This window comes from Rhamphochromis longiceps, linkage group LG15 (genome assembly GCF_057381845.1).
Source record: "Rhamphochromis longiceps isolate RC_006_pf linkage group LG15, R_longiceps_female_GT1.1, whole genome shotgun sequence".
NCBI lineage: Eukaryota > Metazoa > Chordata > Actinopteri > Cichliformes > Cichlidae > Rhamphochromis > Rhamphochromis longiceps.
Window position 1 is genome coordinate 6,760,631 of NC_140571.1, and position 21,695 is coordinate 6,782,325.

At 39.4% G+C, this 21,695-nt stretch overlaps 1 protein-coding gene across 1 annotated transcript; it reads right to left on the reverse strand.

Moving 5' to 3' along the window:
• Positions 1–4,242: 4,242 nt before the first annotated feature.
• stum (stum, mechanosensory transduction mediator homolog) lies at positions 4,243–21,122 on the reverse strand. Its single transcript, XM_085382986.1, has 3 exons — positions 20,325–21,122; positions 8,711–8,893; positions 4,243–4,409 (listed from the first exon to the last, which is right to left on the reverse strand). Exons 1-3 carry the CDS (start codon positions 20,533–20,535, stop codon positions 4,375–4,377), a joined length of 429 nt encoding a protein of 142 aa, XP_085239112.1. The 5' UTR covers positions 20,536–21,122; the 3' UTR covers positions 4,243–4,374.
• Between the last annotated feature and the right edge of the window lie 573 nt (positions 21,123–21,695).

A 21,695-nucleotide genomic window follows, 5' to 3' on the forward strand; every position in this document is an offset into this window, starting at 1 on the left:
CGCCCCCCAATAATCAGACCCAAACAATATACCGCCCCCCAATAAAATTATGAATTATCTTGCATAAATAGGCTGTTGATTTTCTTTACTCATTTCAGTTATTACCAGCAAAATGGTTGCATGTTTAATCATCTGGGAATTTACCCAGATTAGTTGGTGCCTGTCTTATGCTTGAATGATTCATAGTTCAATGGTAAATGGTTTAACAATCAAACATAAAGATGAAAATGGTAAGGTACAAGGCTGGACTGAGAATAAGTGGGAGAGAAAATAAGTCTGGAGAACTATTGCTCAAGACCAGCAGTTCTTGAGCCACTGGTCTTAAAAATGACAAGACAGTCTGGGGGCAAAATATACAGAAATACAGGGTTGCTCAAGACTTTTGCACATTACTGCAGTTTCTGGATGAAACAGACTTTCAACAATCAAGTTTATACTGGAGATAAATGTCAAACATGTCACGGTCTGCAACCAGCAGACGTGTTCAAAAATACGAGTCAAATGAAAGTCCATCCACAAATGATTTATTTACATAAAAATGTAAAGCATAAATGCTGCTTTATGGTTTCCAGATGAAAAACAGAGACTGCAGCTATTAAACCAGATTGAATGCAGGTGAGACACTCCACAAATATGAAACACCTTTAATTTAGAGGATGAATAACCAAGAAGTCTTTCTGTTAGGTTAGTAGGAAGCAGTTAATAAATGTGCAAGAAGTCATTGTAGTTAATGACTGAGGCAAATATTGATTCAACAAAGCACGCACCATACAGTTACAAGTTTCCCATATTTGGACTAAAATGACTTTTAATTGCAAGACTTTTATATCTTTTGCCTCAAACTGCTTAATACCGACGCAGCAAAGCCACAAAAATAAGCCACAATCATAAATTATGCAAGTGGTCATTTGACACCAAAGGTTCATGCAGGAAAAAAAATACTGTTCCACAATTTAAAAAAAGCACAACATCTATTTAATGTTCCCCCTTAAACACACTAAAGAAACACAAAAAAAACCAAGATTGTGACAAAATTGTTTCATATTTAGATCTATGAAAAGAAACTCCAGCACCACACATACAGAAACACATGTGAGAGAACATCAGTCCGTTGTAAGGCATAAGATATCATCACCATTACAGACATCATTACCATCATCATCATTATCATTACCTCTATGTTCACACACTAACACTGTACGACATGTGCACATTTAAAACATAAAAATATTGGTGTTCTCAACTAAAATACAGAAATCTTCCTAAAAGGCATTTGTCTAAAATAACGAATATCATAAAAAAAACTCAAAGTGATTTATCAGCATTACAAAGTATGGGGTAAAAATCACATGAATGAATGAATTTGTATTATTACGAGTCCACTTTTCTATTTCATATGTCATAAGAAATGATTCGCGTACCTGTATTTAAAACGCTCTGAGGAGCATTTTTACTGTTTTCAGCAGCAAACAAATTCCACTGTTAAAATACAGTAAAGTGCTGTTGGTGAGATTTGCTATTGTTTAAACTCTAGTCAGTAGACTAGTCACAACCACTTCATTAGGTACACCTTGCTAGTAATGGGTTGGATCCACGTTTGCCTTCAGAACTGCCTTATCTGTTCGTGGCACAAATGCAACAAGTTGCTGGAAACATTTCTCAGAGATTTTGGTCCATGTTGACATGATAGCATCACATAGTTGCTGTGGATTTGTTGGCTGAATCTCCTGTCCCATCACATCCCAAAGGCGTCCTATTGGATTGAGATCCGATGACTGTGGAGGTCATTTGAACTCACTGTCATGTTCAAAAATCGATGACCTCGGCTTTGTGAGTTATTCTGATGGAAGTAGCCATCAGAAGACGGGTACACTGTGGCCACTGTGGAGGCTGTGGTCTTTAAACAATGCTCAGTTGGTACTCAGCAGCCTAAATCTTTTAAAAAAGGCAGGATGGATTCATGCTTTTATGTTGCTTATGCCAAATTCTGACCCTACCATCTGCATTTTGCTGCCGAAATTGAGACTCATCAGACAAGGCAACATTTTTCCAATCTCCTAATGTCCAATTTTGATGAGCCAGTGTGAGCTCTAGTTTCAGTTTCTTGTTTATAGCAGACATGAGTGGCACCCAGTGGTCTTCTGCTGCTGTGGCCCATGTGCGTTAAGGTGTAGTGCATTCAGAGAAGGTTATTTGAGTTAGTGTTGCCTTCCTATCAGTTTGGCCATTGAAATCTGGCCATTCTCTGATCTTGATCTTCATCTTGACCATGTCTGCATGCCTAAATGGACAGAGTTGCTGCCATGTGAGGTAAACCTAATGAAATGGCCAGTGAGTGATTGAGCTTTACAGTGTAACACTGCAGCTGTTTATTTGCTATTGTAAGGTCGTTTTATCATTTCTATCGTAATCTCTATAAGCTGTCTATTAATGTAAAACACATCCTGAAGCAACACTGACCTTGCACCACTCAGTTAAGTGATTGTTGTTGCAGTCAGTACCATTAACAGCTACACTGAAGACAAATGTCGGGCTGATTCATCGCTTTAAGAGTCTTTATTGTGGTGGCCCGCTCCCAGCTAAACCCTACCACTGCTCTCAGTCACACATCAACGAGAAACCAAACTTCACACCCACAAGAATCAGGTCTAAACATAAAATAGCTGATGGTGATTTAAACGTAAGCATTTTCAGTCCCTTAAGTCCTGGCTCTTGCCAAAGAAAAAACAGCACTCTATTATAACTTAAAAAATGTACACTAGCCGGCCATTAATGTTCTTCCCCGAAGGTATCTGCATTTAAAGTCTTAGTGATCAGGGAAAGAAATAGGGTATAAATGAACCTGATTTTATTAATTATTTCCTGCCAACACACTTAATAATTTTGATCTAGTACACTGTTTTTCATTGTCATTTACTATATTTTTATTTTTTATAGCCTTTTTGACTTGTTATACTCTTGGGTATTTTTTTAAGGGAAATAGGGCAATGATGTGGTGCATGAGAAAGCTGATGGGGTATCATGGGAAAGGCTTTATTTGGCTCAACAATTCCACTGCAACTTACAGAGTGATGCACATTTCTCCCCCTTTTAGCTTCAGGACCACTTACACAGCTGAACCACATTCTTCAGTCTCCCTCTTGAATATTGCACATTATCCATCACACAAACGCACCACTTACGTTTGGCTGCATGTGACACGAAACAGTGAATTAATCAGCTTTAAATGTTTCTGATCTGATTGTTTCAAAAAGGGAGCTCGGAGTTTCTAATGGGAGGAGCTGGTGGCTTCCACCGACTCTCATCAATTAACAAACAATAGCTGTTCGAACATGGGCCTGTAACTTTATCTTCATCATAATGTGACAGACAGTGTGTCTTCCAGAGTGATTAAAAGTGGGAGCTGATATTTTGAGACTGTTAATTAGATACAGTGCAGGAATAATGTGCTATATCCCTTTGGCACTGATTTACACATTTAAGAGGTATGAAAACTCAAATCAAATATTCATCAGGAAGAATGAATCATTTTTAACTCGGTTTTTCTCAGGTTTTTTTAGGCTCACGCACATCATGTGACCAGCAAAAAAACATATTAGCTTTATTAGCAAGGATAAGATAATCGCCTGGTTGCAGATTTTCAATCCATTGTCATGAGTTTTTACTCAGAGTTGAGTGAATATCGCGTAGCATGGTGTTGTATTTTAACCATGACATGCTCCACAGGAAGACGTGTGTTTCACAGCCCGGGCTCATGTGCTGTGATGTTGAGTTTTGGGATTGTTTTGTATGAAGATCGATGGACATACAGCGCTGTGGCTGTTACTGTATATCCTGACATTACATGGAGAAGACTAGCGATTTGATATTATAACAAAACTGTAAGGGAAAGGCCACAATACACTAGAAGCTAAGGCTAAAGGTAGTCTCTGATACAACATTTAAAACATGTGATAAAAAGTCCTGGGGCAGCTCAATCAAGCAGCTCACAAATTTTCCTTTATCCATATTTGGCAATTAAATCAAAGAACAATGAAAAAAATCCAACATCACTTTTATAATTACTCAACAAAGTCAACACATGTAGTTTTTATTCATTATTAATATCATTATTATCCCTTATATTTCTTGTGGCTGTAAATGCTAAGTATAATTTTCGGCAAACGTAAATGTGACCAATCAGCAGCCAGCGATTAAAGATTTCCATGAAGGGCAGCCTCTCGCTTCACTGTTCATTAATGAATCCATTCATCACGTCTCGGCCTCTACATGGTGTCAGCTCAAGGTCATTACTAATGAAAAAGTCACCTTTGGGGAGGTCAAAGAGGTCAAGCTGTCCGTGCGACCCACCAGCTAGCATGAGAGCGGCTTCCCTCACACATCCTGAGGAATGCCCTGGTCTCTGCAGCCTGAGGAGGGAGGGAACACAAGGCTCTCTATCATTTGGTGTCCCTGCTATCATTTTTAAAAAGGTTTTTAAATGCCCGCATGCAATTACAAATCATTCATTTTGAACTGTTGACAGCAGTCATGATTTTACTCTTCATTTCATTCAATTTGGCAAAATTGAAAGCGGAACTTGGCAGGACCCTGGTGGGGACTACCACGAGGCATGAGGGGCAAAACTAGGCTGCTTTGAATCCTGTGTTTGTTGGAGATACTTTTGCACAGCTGTTTCTGCATCTTTTTGCCATCACAGGTGGAGGTGAGCTGAACATGCTGGGCTTGGAGATAATAAAGCGCAAATAAGAGTCAATAGAAACAAGAACAGAGCTTCGGCATCAAGATAATGGCATGTGCCTATACTGCACAAGCAAGTTTAATACAGTTAAGCAAATGTACTGTGTTTGTGCAGCACAATACTTCCAAATAGACCTATCACAGAGGTTGGCAAGGTGCAAAGTGTAGTTTGCAGTGTTTTAGGTCTGCCGCACATTTAACCCAGAACTATAAACCAAGCATTATCTCTGCGGGGAGGGAGGAAAGGTAATGCTTATTTCCCCTATAGGAAAAAGCTCCAAATCTCCCCCAAAACCTACAGGATGACGGGGGAAGATGTTGAAACACTGTAAGCAGCAGCAGCAGCAGTGATGGCAGCAGCTTAACTCCTGGAAGAGTCTATGTATGCCCATACCCTCTGCATTAGAATAAGTACTGGCAGATTAGGTGCAGTACTGTGATTACGCGGTGTGTTGGATATATGTTAAAGTGGGAGGAGGGAGTCATGTGAGTGGAGCAGCAGACTTGGGTTTGTCTAACAGAACAAGCATGCAGACTTTGTTTAATGTTGTTATCCATGACAAATAACTCAGAATCCACCAGTTGCCTGGAGTGTGCTTGTTCTAAATGCGTCTAACATTGCTTCATCCCACAGTCCAAAGACATGCATGTTAGCTTCAATCAGCGGTGTCCAAACCCAGGCCTCGAGGGGCGGTGTCCTGCAGGTTTTAGATGTGTCCTTGATCCATCACAGCTGATTTAAATAGCTAACTGACCTCCTCAGCATGTCTTGTAGTTCTCCAGAGGCCTGGTAATGAACTAATCATTTGATTCAGGTGTGTTTACCCAGGGTGAGATCTAAAACCTGCAGGACACCAGCCCTCGAGGCCTGGAGTTGGACAAGCCTGGCTTAAATGGTGTTTCCAAATGGGCAGGCATGGTTATCCAGGGATTTTCCTGGTCCTTCCAGCCCTCCTTACCCTGAAGATGGACAAGCAGTTAAGAAAATGCATGGTTAACTCTGGGAATGAGAACTGAGCATTCTTGTGGAGCTCTTTAATCACACACACCATGGGTAAACTCAGCTCAGTTAGTAAAGCCGTCACTAAGCTTTTAGTCATATTACATGGTGCGATACCATAGTTTCGAATCAGGTATGTCGGATTAAACATGGCTGGATGTGTATGAACATTTACTGAGCTTAGCAGACCAGGCTCCATGACAGCTCAGTCCACTGATGAGCAGGACGTTGTCACACAAATAGAAAGCAGTGAGTTGCCAAACTCTTGCTGCCAAGATCGTGAGAACGTTCCGATTTGTGTTGAAGTCCTTTAAGGGTAACTGTTTGTTTCTGGCTTACAATAACTGTGTTAAATTTAGAAAAAAAAAAAGCTCGCTGTTCGCTATTTCTTTGACTTGCTTCTACATCCTCCGCAGTTTTATTAACTCAGTGGGGGACTGTTGGTTGTAAAAGAAGGGAAAAAAGAGACACCTACCATCAGAAACTTTCGTGAAGGAGCAGCGTAGAGGGGGAGAAAAGAGACAAGAGACGGTTAGTGAGAACACGTTTCACTGTTTTTAAGGTGATGTGTGAAGCTGACAGCACTGATGTAGTTCAAAGAAAACAGCTCAGTATGAACTATGAAACCCTTTTGAGCTACAAATAAACGCAGCAGTTTTGGGGGTAACGTAAACATCCTCACTGTTGAAACAAAATGAGTTTTTATTTTAGTTTAAAAGTTATTGTTTAACAGAATAATCAGTTATTTATCATCTCATATTTATTAAATATTATAATCAGTATTTTTTTGTACTGGAGCAGTGGTGGCTGACAATGATCATCTGTATGCTTAAGTAGATATTCCAGTAATAACCATAAATCATTTGTAACTTGCAGCATTTCAAATTAATTTAAAGTTTGTCTGTTTTTTTTTTTTTTTAAACTTATTTTTCTTTAAAAGCAAGGACATTTGGAAGTGAGCTCAAACATCTGAGTGGCAGGGTACATTACATGATCAAATGAACACATTTACAGTAACATGACCCTCATCCACTGGATCGATGGGATGAGAGATGGAGACGGGAACCAGTGAAAACCAAAAACTGAAGAAGAAACTGAGGTGGCGAGGAAGACTGGGGAGCGGGCAGCGAGTGGGAGGAATTATGTGAGAGTGAGCAGGAAGGAGAGGAAGAGAGGAAGCAAAGATATGAGAAGATCAAACAGGAACAATCACTGGATGGAGAAAAAAGGCAGATGGAAGGCGATCAGTGGGAGGGAGATAACACCACGATCATTAGATAGATGGGAAAAAAAGAAGAGGGCGGCAGCCATGTATGTGGAGCTGGAGTTATGAAGAGAGAGGAAACTGATCATATACAGCACAGGCTCATTAGAGGGAGAGAGGGAGGAAGCTCACACAGAGACCACATTTTCAGAGGCATTAAATGCATAGAGGAAGAAAGCTGAATCAGCCCATACGAGCATGAACTCTCAAAGCTACCGCGTATTGTGGTAATGAATAACTGAATAACAACTGATCTTCTAAATAAACAGCCGGCATTATTTCAGTCCAACTGGGAAACAGTCATCTTACGCAAACCCGAATATTCAACATGCTACCAGAGAATGATTTTTACAGTAACAGTTGCAGAAGATGTGTGCCCAGAGGCCTGAAAAACAGCGGGGACCAGTGAACAAAAACACACCGGGGGGGGGGGGGGGGGGGCGCTCACTCCCACACACACACAATTACTGTACCTCGCGCACAACAAACACGCACGTTCTCGCAGGCGTGTGCGAATCGATACACTCTGGTGGCGCAGGCAGGCAGCAATTAGGCTACCTCACATAAGGACACTTACAGGGCTGTGGATAATTCAAAGGCTGCACTGAGACAATGGTGACTCTTATGCGTGTGTGTGTGTGTGTGTGTGTGTGTGTGTGTGTGTGTGTGTGTGTGCACTTGTTCATGCATCAGTGCCTAAGGAGAGGCTGAGTTCCTGACAGAGAGGGTGGTAAAATTACCCAACCTTTTCATGTCTGTTCTCTGCATCTTTCTTTCTTTCATGTTTCTGCACGATTTATGTAAAATCCTTTGAACAACTTTGTAATCCAGAGCCACTGATTGCATCCCTTTGCAACACAGGCCTTGAAGGATAATGCTGCTATTATCCTGCTTTATTTTATTTTATTTTTGTTTTTTTCACCAATAAAAACCACAGAAAAGACCCAAACCAGCAACAAATCTCACCGAGCGCCCTGGTTTCCAGCTGATCATACAATTCTTTAAAAATGGGTCGTAATTATGTTATTTCATTTTTCGGCTCTGCCACGTCTTGAGGATGCAATATTTAGCTTTGATATTTCCTAAGTGAAATAAAATAAGTTCTGCTTTAACAGCAGCAGGTCAGTGTTAAATAACTAAAGATAATTTACTGGAGGGCTTTTAGTGCAAACAGAGTAATTTTTGGAGCACATGGGAGGGCTTTGGCTGCCATCAGCGATGGCTGATTTGGGCCAGACCGGTGAAACTCCCCTTTCTGTCAGTGTAAATAAATTTAACTACACATTTAACCCATGAAATAACTCAATATAAGGAAAAGAAGTGTAATTTCAACAGTATGTCTGAGTTTTTTGACATGACAAAGAAATGTTTCGTATTAAATGAAAGAAATCTGTGCTTAAATGGTAAGAACAAAATCTGTTAAATTACAGGAAAAAGTTCCAGTAGCTCATTGCCCAGATTGTCCTGTAATTTTAAACAAAAGTTTCTGTTAATCCACAGATGATCCACAGAAAAACACAAATCAAAATTTATGCTAATTTATTTTAACCATTCAGAGGGCCAGGTCGGACTCTTTACTGGGCCAATTCTGGTCCCTGGACCTTATGTTTTGCTTGCTGAAACTAACTTTAAAAGTGCATGTGACACATGTGGAGAAAAGAAAGCAAAGGGGAAGACAAACACAGACACTAGTAGCTGCTACTGACTTGCCAGGATGACCATGTCCATTCCCCAGAAGATGCTCATGATCCATCCGACCATGATAACAGCTGTGAGGATCTGAATCAGGGCTGCTGCTACGTTGAGCCAGAATACACAGCAAACACCTCGCTCTGAGATCAGCTCACTGCGAGCGCCGCACAGCACTGTGAACGCTGAGATGAAGGTGCCTGTGGGAAAAACACCACAAGTCATACTGTTACCAAAAACAATCCAAGAAGTTATTGTTTTAACAGTTCTGATGTACTTTGCTATCAAATATCTCTGCGATGTTTATAGTCCGACATGATAAAAACCTTTGAGGAGTTTTCCATTCTGGTTAATCTCCAGCGAGGCCAAAACAGACTCCGGATGAAATGAACCAGAAGGGGTTTTTTTTATTGTTTCAAATAGAAACATCACACAGGTAAATTGCACTTACACAACTTAGTGCTTTGAGACAAATGCGGATATATTGAATGCAATAAGCCTTCAACAAAATCATGTGGAGTAATTTGTAGACAGCTATTCAGGGCATGAGTACACTTAAAGGACCTTAAATGTACATGAATGTGCAAAAGTCTTGAGTCACCCCTAATTTTTTAACATTTTAGTTCTGAAGAGCCAGATTGTTTTGTTACTTTTTAAGGGGTCTCAAGCAATAGTTCTCCAGACTTTCTGAAGGTCTTTCAAAGGTTTTCTTTGGACATTGGCTGCTTTTCCACTCATTTCCAGGAAAGTCCTGAACAATCTATGCAAGAATGCCAAAACATGACACAATTGGACAGATATAAAATAGATAATTCTGTACCAACAAGCTGATTCCCAAAGAATCAGAAATTTTCTCAGTGGAAGTTTAGCTCTCAAGAAGCTAACCTAAAGAAGGAAAACTGGAAGTATCAGTCATGGACTGACCTCCCCAGAAACCGGACCTCAACATTAGTGAAGCAGTGTGTGATCATCCAGGAAAACAGCTTTGAATGTCCTTCAAGAAGCCTGGAGAATTATTCCTGAAGACTTCTTAAAGAAATTACATCAAAGCTTGTCTAAGAGACTTCAGGTTGTGTTGAAGGTCGTTAGATCTGTGCAAACGAGGGGTGATATAAGACTTTTTTGCAGTACTGTATTTACAAAATGTTATGGTAATCCATCAAAGAATTACAGTCTGCTACAGTAGTGAACCAGAACATCTCTCTTTATTGGTTTGAAACACACAGTCACGGTCATGGACAGTAAATGCTGCATTTCTTCTCAGCACTGCATCTGTACTTAATCCCTGAAGAGAGATAAGAAAGATTTTCTGTGACTGCAGCTGTCAGTCGTGACATTACTCCCCGCCAGAGATGGGCAGTAACGCGTTACTGTAATCTGATTACTTTTTTCAGGTAAGGGATTACTATTGCAAAAACGGTAATTAGATTACCGTTACTTTCCCGTAGGAACGCTGCGTTACTGCGTTACTAAAACCGTGATTTTTTGCGAGAATGTCTCATGACAGTGACGTAAGCGAGTGCGACGTTCGTGACAACAGCTGTGTGCAGATCAACAATGGATCATATATCGAGTGCGGGAGAGAGTATGAGCGTGCAGCGTTTAAAGCGTGGAAGTACTGACCTTACTTTGAGTTTGATTCCATAAAAAGTGACAAAAACATTAGCGTCTGTTGTGCGTGGGAAGAAAACTTCTTTTTACAGCGAAAAAAACCCCCTGAACTTCCAAGCAAGCACCGAGTGCACTACCACGTAATGGGAAACTCACAGAGAAACACAAAAAAAAGAATTATTTTATGTTCTGGAATGTGCAGAAAATAAGTTTAAATGTTAAACAAATTTCTTCCAGTCAGAGAATGTTGCATATAATTAAATCTTTGCTTGATGCATAAAGTTAAAAGATTAAAACTAATAAAACAAGTTTTAAAAAGAGACTTTTCCATTTGATTACATTTTGTATGCTGGATTATGTAGAAAAAGTAGAATTGGGCTGAAAGATCTATTGCTTTATTACCTATTCAGGTTGTAAATCATGTTTTTAAAAAGTAACTAAGTAACTAAGTAATTAATTACTTTTGAAAATAAGTAATGAGTAAAGTAATGGGATTACTTTTTTGGGGTAGTAGTCGGTAATTAGTTACTGATTACTTTTTTCAAGTAACTTGACCAACACTGCTTCCCGCTGTACTGCATCAGGTCCAATATGAACAAAAGAAGGAACTTATAAGCCTTGAACTTAAATCAGTGTCATAAGAAACACTTAAAATGTGAAAAATCATCTTTTTGTTTTAGTTTCAGGACCCTTGTCCCATCCCAATTAAGAAAGCAAAATCACCGTAAACAATGATTTTGTAAAGGTGAACAGGTGTGAAATGTGTGTGTTTAGTTAGTTTGTTTGTTTGCTTGTTTTAATCAATTTTAAATCATGCTTTTTATTTGTTTTTGTTTCTAATGTCTCTGTAAAGCACTTTGAATCACCTTGTTGTTGAATTGTGCTATACAAATAAATTTGCCTTGCCTTGCCTTGCCTAAAGCCGGTTTGGGGTTTGTTTGTTGTTTTTTTAAATTCAAGTACAACAATAGTTGTTATCTTAATATTTATTCAAACTTTCAGAAATGAAAAGTGGTAGATTACTGTTAACAAAAGAAATTTGACTCACTGCTACTGTGTAGCAGTAGCAGTGAGTCAAATGATTGAGCTTAAATGTGCAGTCACCCCCTCAGAGGCCCATTCTGGGCTAAGAAAAACCAGCACTTCATTTTATGCATTCAGTTTTGTTTTTTTATTATTATTATAGGAGTAGTTGAGAGCTGCCCAATTTCTAAGATGTTAAAAGCACTAATAGTATTAATATAACGTAGTAAAAGTAGTAAAACACTTATTAAAACAGATTTATTTACTTGTTTACTCTCAGTACTTCGTCAGATCTCTGTATACAGTAAAGATGTGCATGGAAATAAAAGCAGCTGTATAAGGTGATACAACCAGTCACACCTGAAGAGCAAAATGTTTCTCTCTGCCGCAGAGAAATAACTGAAGCTAGACTAAAGAAGCTGTTCTCTATGTTTTGTTTTGGGGTGTTTTTTCTGTGTCTAAGAGAGAGAGTCAGTACTTAAGGTTTTCCCGGTGGCAGGTACCTGGCCATTGCAGCGATGTCTCTATGCCCTGGAGAAAAAGCACATATACTGGCTGTTTGTAATAGAGCTGAAACAGGATTATCTCAATGTTCAACTCTTATCTGTCTGAATTAAGTCCAGTCGCACTCCTTATTCTGCTATCTGAAAGCCTGGAGACCATCCCCTGCACAGTAAATGCTCTGTGTGAAACTGTATGCACGAGTTTGAGCATCCACGTATACAACTCTGGAAACCTTCTGGGTCCAGTTTTTCAATGAGTGCATAAAAACTAAAATCAAAAAATAAACCTATAAACAGAAGACAAATTCCATTCTTGTGACATTTGCAGAATATAAATGCTCAGATTAAATCATTTTGCAGACTTGTGGATTTCAGACCCACAGTGTTTAAAGTAAAGATGCTGCAGATGTCATATTTTAATTAGGTCATATTTACTCACAAGTTCTTGTTGAGCTTAAAATAGCTGATAGTATAGTATTTTCTCAAAGTCACAACACCAAAGAACCTTTTTAAGACCTAAAAAAGCCTAAATTGTTCAAACAATCAGCTGACGCTCCGGCTTGCTCTCCGCAGGCTTTTTGTAAAGACTAAATACTGTGAATATTGCATGCGACATAAGAAATGCCTGGTGGGCGTTGTGTGCATCATGGCCTTGGCCCTTCCCTTTCTGCCAGCTCCATTTCTTGTCACATTGGTGAATTTCAAATAACACAGCAAGCAGAACAGGTGGGGGGAGGGAGGAGCAGGCTCTGCCAGGCTCTGACAGGCTGCCGGCTGTGTGTGCTTTTTTTTTCTAAGTAGAAAGGAAAGGCCAGCTCATGTATAAGTTAGTTTCTCACTTTTTTCTCTGTTTCATTTTCTTTTTTTCTCTCTCTCTCTCTCTCTCTGCTTCAAAATTTCCATCCAGTGTCAGTCTCTTTCATTAACTATGCATTTGGAGACAGTTGTATCGTGGTGAATCTTTCAACAGAAGCACTGCCAGATTGTCCGAGCACATCTGATGAATCTGAATGACATAAAATGTAATATTTACTCTCACAAGGCTTATACTTGACTGTCACAGAAAAGTAAGATAAGTAAGTATATAAATTGGTGGAAAGGAAGAGATGAACCCTCATATTTTCTTTGCTCATTTCAAAGCCTCGAGCAGAAAGAGCAACAGCGGGCTAAAATGAGAGTCCATCCAGGACCGACGTGGTCTGATCAGGAGCAGAAATTTTCAGGTCACAGAGGCCACACCCACCAGCAGATGCTCTGGCTGCCTTAGGTGCTGCCCACCTCCAGACATTAGCTGTGATTGACAGCCAGCTGGTAGCTGAATGGTTACGCATCACTTCCGTCAGAGTTTTGGCATGCACAGAAGGATTTCTATGGTCTGTTTAGTTTTACTTCTTCTGCATGACTTCCAACGTCAGCGGTCTCTGTCAGGTACTGTTCACATGTGTCGCTTTCACTGGATGCATTATTAGGTACACCTTACTAGTACTAGTTTGGACCCTCTTTTACCTTCAAAACCCCTCAATTCTTCAATACTTAGGTAGGCTGTGGCATTTTGACAGGCTGTCAATCTGTCACAGGGCTAACCTGCAATGACAGCACAAATCAAGGCTGATCAGACCAAGCAGCCTTTATTGTTCAGTTGTAGCCTTAGTTTCCTGTTCTTTTCTGACAGGAGTAGTGTGGTCTTCTGCTGCAGTCGCCATCTCTTTCCTGGTTCGACATGTTGTGCATTCAGATGTGCTCTTCTGCATACCTTGGTTGTAACAAGAGTTACTGAGTTACTGTTTACTTCCTAGCTTGAAGCAGTCTCCTCTGATCTCTGGCATCAATAAGGCATTTTTGAGTCATCGCTCACATCCCAACAGAGTAGTACTGCTCACTGGATATTTTTTCTTTTTCAGGCCATTTTCTGTAAACTCTAGAGATAGTCTCAGTAGATCAGCAGTTTCTTAAATACTCAGCCGAACTGGCACCAACAAACATGCCATGTTCCGAGTCACTTTAATAAACTTTATTCCCCATTCTGATGCTTTGAACTTTAGCTGCTTGTCTTGGTCATATGTTTGGCTGATTAAATATTTGTCTTAACAAGCAGTTGAACAGGTGTTCCCAATGAAGTTTTTGCTGTCTGTTCCAATATAATTTATCAAATAGCAATGCAACTAAATATTAGATCCGCTTTTGAAAAAACAAAACAATTTGGAGTATTTGTTTGGCTCAGCACACCAAAACCTACAAGTTCATTCTTCGAAATTAAGAAATATTTGAATCTGAGAAAGCAGGATAATGAAGGATAACTGAATGTAAAACCAAAACAGTCAACTGAAAGATACTAAAATGCTATAAGAACTGCAGAGTTGGGCTCTTCGAATTTATCAGTGTGTCACTTTGTCAAATAAAACCACATTGATTAAATAAGTTTAAATTAAGTCAAATTATTAAGTCAAATTATCATTTTGGCATTAATGATCACTTGCCAAGTGAATATTACCATGAATCCGTCTAATAAGAGGATTTTGCATAGGGAAAAAATTATATAACTTTAAATATATTTCCAAAATTATTATATGTTGGATTAATTCTTAGATCATATTAAAACTATCAAAACAGTAAATTGATCAGTGGAGAGCATTTTAGTCAGCATGTAATCAAAGAGCACAGAGCTAACTATAAGGAAAATACTCCGCTAAATAATTGCAGCTGGGCAAAACCTGAACAAATATATGTGCTTAACAATATACTTTGCTTAACAATATACGTTGAGCTGATGCAATAATAAAGTCAGAATAAATCTTTCAGTTTTTTGCTAGAGAAATCCAACAATCCTCTAGGTGCGAAAAGCTCTTGGCTTCGTTGTATGTCGCATGTGGGATATTGTGAGTACGTACATGCGTGTTTGTGTCTATGTGTGTCAGTAGATATTACCCAGACTAATTACTATAATTACACAGAGAACTCTACAAAGCACCCACTGGTAGTGTGGGAGGTTAATGATGGAGTGTAAGAGTGTCAAGACAGCAAGAGAAGCAGACATAAAGGGAGAGAGAAAACAGGAAGGAAGAGAAAGGACCAGAAAACAACGGAGGATGTGAACTGTAAAGCTGTGTTGATTAGATGAAATGGTACTTGCATACCAACTCAAAGTAACCAGTAATCAGGTGTATCACTTAAGTATCGAGGTACTCCACCTTTAAGGCCAGTCCACCTTAAAGCTGACAGGTGGAAAGGGAAAAGCTCCCCCTTTACATAGATGTGAAACTCCTCCTTCCATTGACTATAGTTTGCAAGTCTTAGATAAAGTTTTGTTGTTGTTTTTTAAAAAAAAATTAAATATTGAGGGAAAAGAGAGAAAGAAAGATCATCAGGTAGTTCAAATCTAAAGAAAAAAAATGCATTCAGCATTTTCTTGTGAAAAAATGTGCCTTAAAATTACAATTTGTTAAATCTCACCACTCGATCTCAGTAGATTGCAGTCAACTCTCCTGTACTGGGTTTCATGGGTAGCTGGTGTACGTATTTTTTTACTCTGAAGGAGGCCGTAAAACTTTGTTGAAGGAGTTTGATACAAGTCAGTAACTTATATCACAGTGATATTGAGGTGACCTGCTGAGGATATACTGAACCTCTCTGTCAGTAAGTGCTACAGTTTTTGCCACTATTAGCTGCTCTTATCCTCTTTTACCTGCTGTTAGCCTCTGTTAGGTGCTCTTAGGCTCTTTTATCTTTTGTTAGCCTCCGTTAGCTGATCATAGCCTGTTTTACCTGTTGTTAGCCCCTGTTAGGTGCTCATTGCCTTTGTTTGCTGCTCTTATCCTCTTTTACGTGTTGTTAGCCTCTGTTAATTGTTATTAGCTTATGTTAGCTGCTCTTAGTCTCTTTTACTTGCTCATAGCCTCTGTTAGCTGCTCATAGCTTCTGTTAGCTGCTCTTAGCCTCTTTTATCTGTTGTTAGCCTCTGTTAGCTGCTTATTGCCTCTGCTGCTCTTATCCTCTTTTACCTGCAGTTCTCTAAAGTAGATAAAACATTGCTAGACCTGAAGAGTTAGCAAACTATCATTCAGTGTAATTAAACTGTCTATCAGAGAGTAAGTGTGCTTTTTATGACACTCAAGCTTAACATTAGCTCTTGGAATGTTAGTTTATAACCAGTGTTAGTGTAACATGATACAAAGAAACATGTTACAGTAATCGCATAATATTTTTCAGTAACAGTTACAATTTATGTGGTTACTCGTGTTATAAGGGTTCTTCAGTTATCTGCAGGCTGGGTGGATAGAAAGAAAACATATTAATAAAAAACGTCTAAACAATTAGACATGAATCAATGTATATTTCTGTGTACAATATTCTTTTTCTTTCTATCAAATGACCTCAAAAAATGGTGAAGTAGGCTGACTTAATCCCTAACTAAAAGTACCATATATTTATTTATTTTGTAAATAAGAGCAGTTGTGCACTGAACACACTGTTATGTCACCCACGTGTTAGACCAGTGACAACTGATTCATTTTGTGCACTGACTTTTAGATACCACACGATTTTTAAAATAGTTGCTGCTGATTGGGTAACACTTCTGACAAAACCACCAAAGGAAAAACAAACATACTTCATAGACAGTTGCACAGTCTTTCAGTGAAATGTTTTTCAGCCTGCAGCCATTTGCAACGCATTTTTAGGCTGAACCTGCCCCTGACTTTTAAGGAGTATCACCTCACTGGACATATTGCTTTTGTTACTCAGCGCATCTTTGCCAGTGTTGCTTTTAAACTCAAAAGTCACGGGTTATAACAAAACTATGGATAACATTCCCTCCCTTTTGCAGAGTAGCTAGCCACCTACTACTAAAGAACTTCAAGCAGCTTTACATGTTTTTGTGTTTGCAGCCAGTAAAGTGTTAGCAAAACAGCATGTCTTTGGCTCAATTGGCTTGCCCTGTGAACACATATTTAACATGAAACTAAGTCAAATATCCAGGTCAGCCTGTGCTTTGTCGCCCTGCTCTCTTCCTTGTCATACATCGTTTGAATTTGTTGGAGGATGACACATTCTGTCTTAGCAAATATAAAGTCCTCAGTTTAGAGAAAGCTAATGACAACAAGCAGCGTTCTCGGCTCTGGTGACGAGAGAGCATGTAGCTCTCGGTTAGTCCCTCTCCAACTGAATGACCCAAGCTGGCAAGCTAACGATCTCTAGTATCTAAATTAGACCAAGAATGAACGCCAACCTGAGTGAAACAACGATTATTAACATGTACCTGTTTTTATAAAAAACATTCATCACAAACTCCAATTCTTTTTATATTCATCATTTCCTGCAAATATGATGCAACATTCTCTATTTCTGTTGGTTTTACATGTCAAATTCAATGTATTGAATGTATTCTTTATGTGACAGAATTTAGTTTGAGCGACCACTGAATACAGAATAAAGAATGAGGAAAAGCTGCCAGATGCCAAAAAATGCTAATCGAGGGTTGTTGTTTTTTTCTAGTATCAGAAAATGTAATGCAGTTGCAGAAATGGGACTGACAAAAAACCCATACACTACTGGATTATGTTTTAAATTAGTATTTTTAATGAAAACGTGTGCACTATGAGCATTAATCATGCAAATTGCTTTTGCCCAGTGCTGTAGACAAGTGAGACTGAGTGGAGTAAGAGAGGAACACTGCTAATTTTAGTGCAAGTAAACACATGAAAATTCAGACACGAGATATCAACAGAACTCAGCAACGACACACTGCAGTGTCTCTAATATTACATGCAGTCAATCTCACAGGAACACACACACTGAGAGGACTAAGTCATATATTCACTTAAGTGTTTTAAAGCTTCACACTTTCCTCTCCTCTTATGGCAAATATCGTAATGCAACCAGTGACCCGGAGTTTCTTCCACAGTAAGTGTGCGTAATTATTTACAGCTCTTGTATCAGTTTACACTGAAGCTGCTAACAGCTTGTGTGGTACTCGCCTGTAGTTTTTAACTCAGTCTCTGTTACATTGCTGGGATGATATAAGATTCTTGTTCTTAACATGTCAGCAGGCAGAGGTGGGGTTAATGCAAAGTTTAATCACGTAGGCTTGTGAGACAGAGGCTGTTTAAGTCCTGAAAGTCAACACAGAGGTGTAGTCGTTGATTTTAGAGGCTGAGGAAACACGTCTGGCTAGATTTGAGCCTACTAGTCAATATCCACATGATATGTGAACTGCCTACTATGCATGAAATGGTTTGACTTTGACACCACTGTTACACAGCTCCGTGCAAAGTTTTTACACTTGATCTGTTTGTGGAGATTAAATAAATGGTATGTAACATGTTAAATATTCAGCTTAAGAAGTACTATTAGACATACTTTGTCACATTTGAAAGACTCAAGGCAGGCCGGCTGCTTTATCTCAATGCTTTTGACTCAAGGACAAGTGTGCCCCAACAATCAGACACAAAGGAGAATCTTTTGTCTTTAAACAAACCTGGAGCGGATCTTTAGGTTTCTGTAGTAATAGTGCCAGAGATGTCATACCAATAATAGTTACTACTGCGCCAGGTGCTGTATCACCTGTTATCCTGACCTGTTGTACCTTTGCATGAACATGAATGTCTGGGAGGCTTTGGCTCATGTCCAAATTCAATTACACATTTCTAAATTTTATTTTGTCGGCAGGCTGAATAGATCGAGACGCTCTTTTCAGTCCCAGTCAGTTAGAGCCAAACTACACACACACACTGCCATGCATGCATTGTGTTCATTTTAGTCAGGGTTGTCATGGCAACAGCTATTCAATGAAATGTCAATGCATTCAGGCAAACTGACACACATACACGCACACACACACTGTAAACACACGCTCTTCGATGAAGGGCTGCCGTGCTACTTTCCGCACATATTAGGGATCAATTTTGTGCTCCTGTCAAGAAAAGGGAAAACAGGTCAGCGGGGGTTTGCTGACCCTGTTGTAATGTTTGTGGCAGTCTCGAGGAGTCAACAATTCAACACTTAAAGAAAGGTGGCAGCAAACAGAGTCCTGAATGTGAGTCAAAAGAGAGGAAAATAGGAATGAATGTGAGAAAATAGTTGGGATTTGAAGGCTATTTTTAGATGGAAGTATAACAAATAAACACGGCGAGAGTAGGGAGGAGTATGAATCCCATGAGATATGCCCACTAGATCAGAGGGGGAGGAAATGTGGGGAGGGGGAAGGCTCTCCCTTGGTTATTTGGTGAATTGAGCTCAGGTATGTTCCTTATAACTGATGTTTTCCGCATGTCACCAAATCTTTTTCCTCATAGTGACTTTCACTTTATTGCTTTCTACATATTCTACTTTTTCTTGAAATCAGCTCCTGACGTTCTGCTGCGTTTGAATCAAACCACTGAACTGATGAGTAAACAGCTGTGTGTGAATGCCGGGGTGCGGACGCGTGTGACTAAATGTCTTTCAAAGCCTTATGTAGCAGTATTAATTTGTTGACAGCCGCTCATTATATCTGTATTTGTGTGTGCGCGTGTATCAGTCTGGCGGCGGCGGTGGGCTTTGTTATGTAGTGGCGATGAGCGTATCTGTGTGTCATTAGCTACCAGATGTTACATAATGTGACAAAGTGGAGGAATTAGATGGAGAAGGCAGAACAGAAGGCAGAAACACCCTTCCATTAGCTAATGAGCTGCAAACCCGGTCAATGTCTGCTTAGAAATACACACACAGCGAGACCACCGGCTTCATCACACACCTGAGAATGTGTGGGTGAACTGTGCACACATTAAAGTGAGTCAGACTCAGCTCTGCTGCTTTGTTGTCATTTAAATTCATATTTTAGTTTTCTTGTTTTGGGATTTTTTGCTACAGATTTAACTAAATGTGAAATGCCTTTAAATGTATAAAATCCTTTTTTTAAAGTTTCAATTTGGATAAATCTACAAGTACTATGCTGTCAGCTCCAGGAGCTTAATTCAGCTCTTTCATACACTTTTGTAGTAAGAAAAAAAACCATTTCTAAATAACATATTAAAAGAAAAAAAATGCAATTTGTGTCCAATCATCAATTTGTGATGATTAGTTATGGATTTGTGTATCATGTGATTCCCATAACATGAGCTTTGTATGAAAATGACACATGTTGAGTGTGTCCTCAGTGAGGATGTGTCTACCTGCTGTGATGATGTAGCTGCATGGACTTTATTAACACCTGGCAGACTGAGCCTGTGTGCTTCTTACTGTAACACAATGTGTGAGTGGGGTCTTATTCTTAGCACGTTTCTCACACATTTATGGAAGTAGTCAGGAAAATACAAGCAGGGAGACTATTTTTTTCACTCCTCTGAGTTTTCTGATCTAATTCATGTAGTATTTCTTTTTTCTTTTTGCCTTTACATTTGTACACCTCGTCTTGTGAGTTTGCTGACTGTTTGCACCTGAGCCCCAAACCAAATCAAAAACCAGGTGAAATTAGAGGGAATTAGAAAAGGAAAGAAAAAGAAAGTGTGATTTATCTTACCAAGTCCAGGTATGAAGGTATTCAGAAAAAGACAGATGACCGCCAAGGGGAAAGGCATAGTGGGAATTGCAGCTCTCAGGGGGCCTTTCTTCTCCCTGACCTCCACCACCACTCCTCCACCTGCTGTAGGGCCCCCGGACATGGCTTTAGTCCCCAGATTATCATCTGTTTTGACACGCCCCTGCTCCGTTCCTCCGTCTTTCTGTGCCATCTCTCTTTTCTCTTTAGATTAAAAGCAGCTTCAGGTGAGTGGGTGAGATTTGTTTCCCCTGGATTAGGATTTAGATGAGGGCAAAAATAAATGTCAAAAATAGTTGTATCCACAGAGGATTAGCTAAATATTCAGCAGTTCATGTCATCAGCTGGCTCTCCACTCACAGCTTATGACACATTCACTGGCAAATAAACAGGAGCAGCAACAAGCTAGAAATGTGAATTTGTGGCAAAAAGGGTTAAACTGTTTATAGAAAAGCAATGCATATTTAATTTTATTTGAGATGAGATATATTTTTAAAGTCAGCTTAACAAATGTTCACACATATCCACGTCTCAGGAGAGCAATTGTCTTCAAGAACATATGAGGGAGATGCAGAGATTCGTCTGAAAAAGTAAATTTAAATCAGGGAAAAAAGTCTCAAACAAAGCAGAAGTTTCAAAATCCTGCAACTGTGAGTCCTTAAAAAGCACTGTGTCCATCATCAGAAGTCAGTGACATCGTCTGTTTGTTCCCATACATGTCCAGCATGTCCTTAAGGAAGCCTCCTTAAAATATTTTCAACATCTTCAGTAAAGTCCTCAAACTATGTGCTGCAATTTCTTATTTTCTTTCTTTCTTTCTCTTTTTTCTTTCTTTTTCTTTCTTTCTTCAGTAAAATCCTGCTAATCCTACACACCTCTCCAAGACAGAGAGCAGACAGCGCACACACCGACCCCCGTTTTTCTACTACGTCTCTCTCTCTCCCTCTCCCTGTTTTCTCTCCCTCTGTCCCCCTCCATTTAAAGGAACAGTGCCATCATTTGCTGCCTCTGAATGAAGTCGATCCATAAAGCTAATGCAAGAAATTACACACTGTTGCTTAAATTATCTTGCATGATGACCCTAAAGAAAACCTTTGCACGATTTTCCTGCAGCTTAATTCCAATCCAACTGATTACAGCCCAGTCCTTTTTGTTTACATTTATTTAATGTGTTCACACATCTCCACGAGCGCTTTATGTGAGCGTCAGATAATGGTTGAGAGAAGACACACATTTACAAATGTCCCCAGTCTGTAATATAGATAATTACAACTGATGGATTGTGTAATGATTGTGTAATTGCAGCGCTCATTTTCAAAGCTACCTGCTGTTCTTTCCCGTGAATACACAGCT

Bases quoted from the DNA above. Each gene is read 5' to 3' on its own strand.
- stum (XM_085382986.1), bottom strand. From the start codon at position 20,535: ATGGCACAGAAAGACGGAGGAACGGAGCAGGGGCGTGTCAAAACAGAT. The intron at 8,894-20,324 runs GTAAGATAAATC...TTTTTCCCACAG, and splicing joins TACCTTCATACCTGGACTTG to GCACCTTCATCTCAGCGTTC. The intron at 4,410-8,710 runs GTCAGTAGCAGC...CTCCCTCCTCAG, and splicing joins GGACATGGTCATCCTGGCAA to GCTGCAGAGACCAGGGCATT.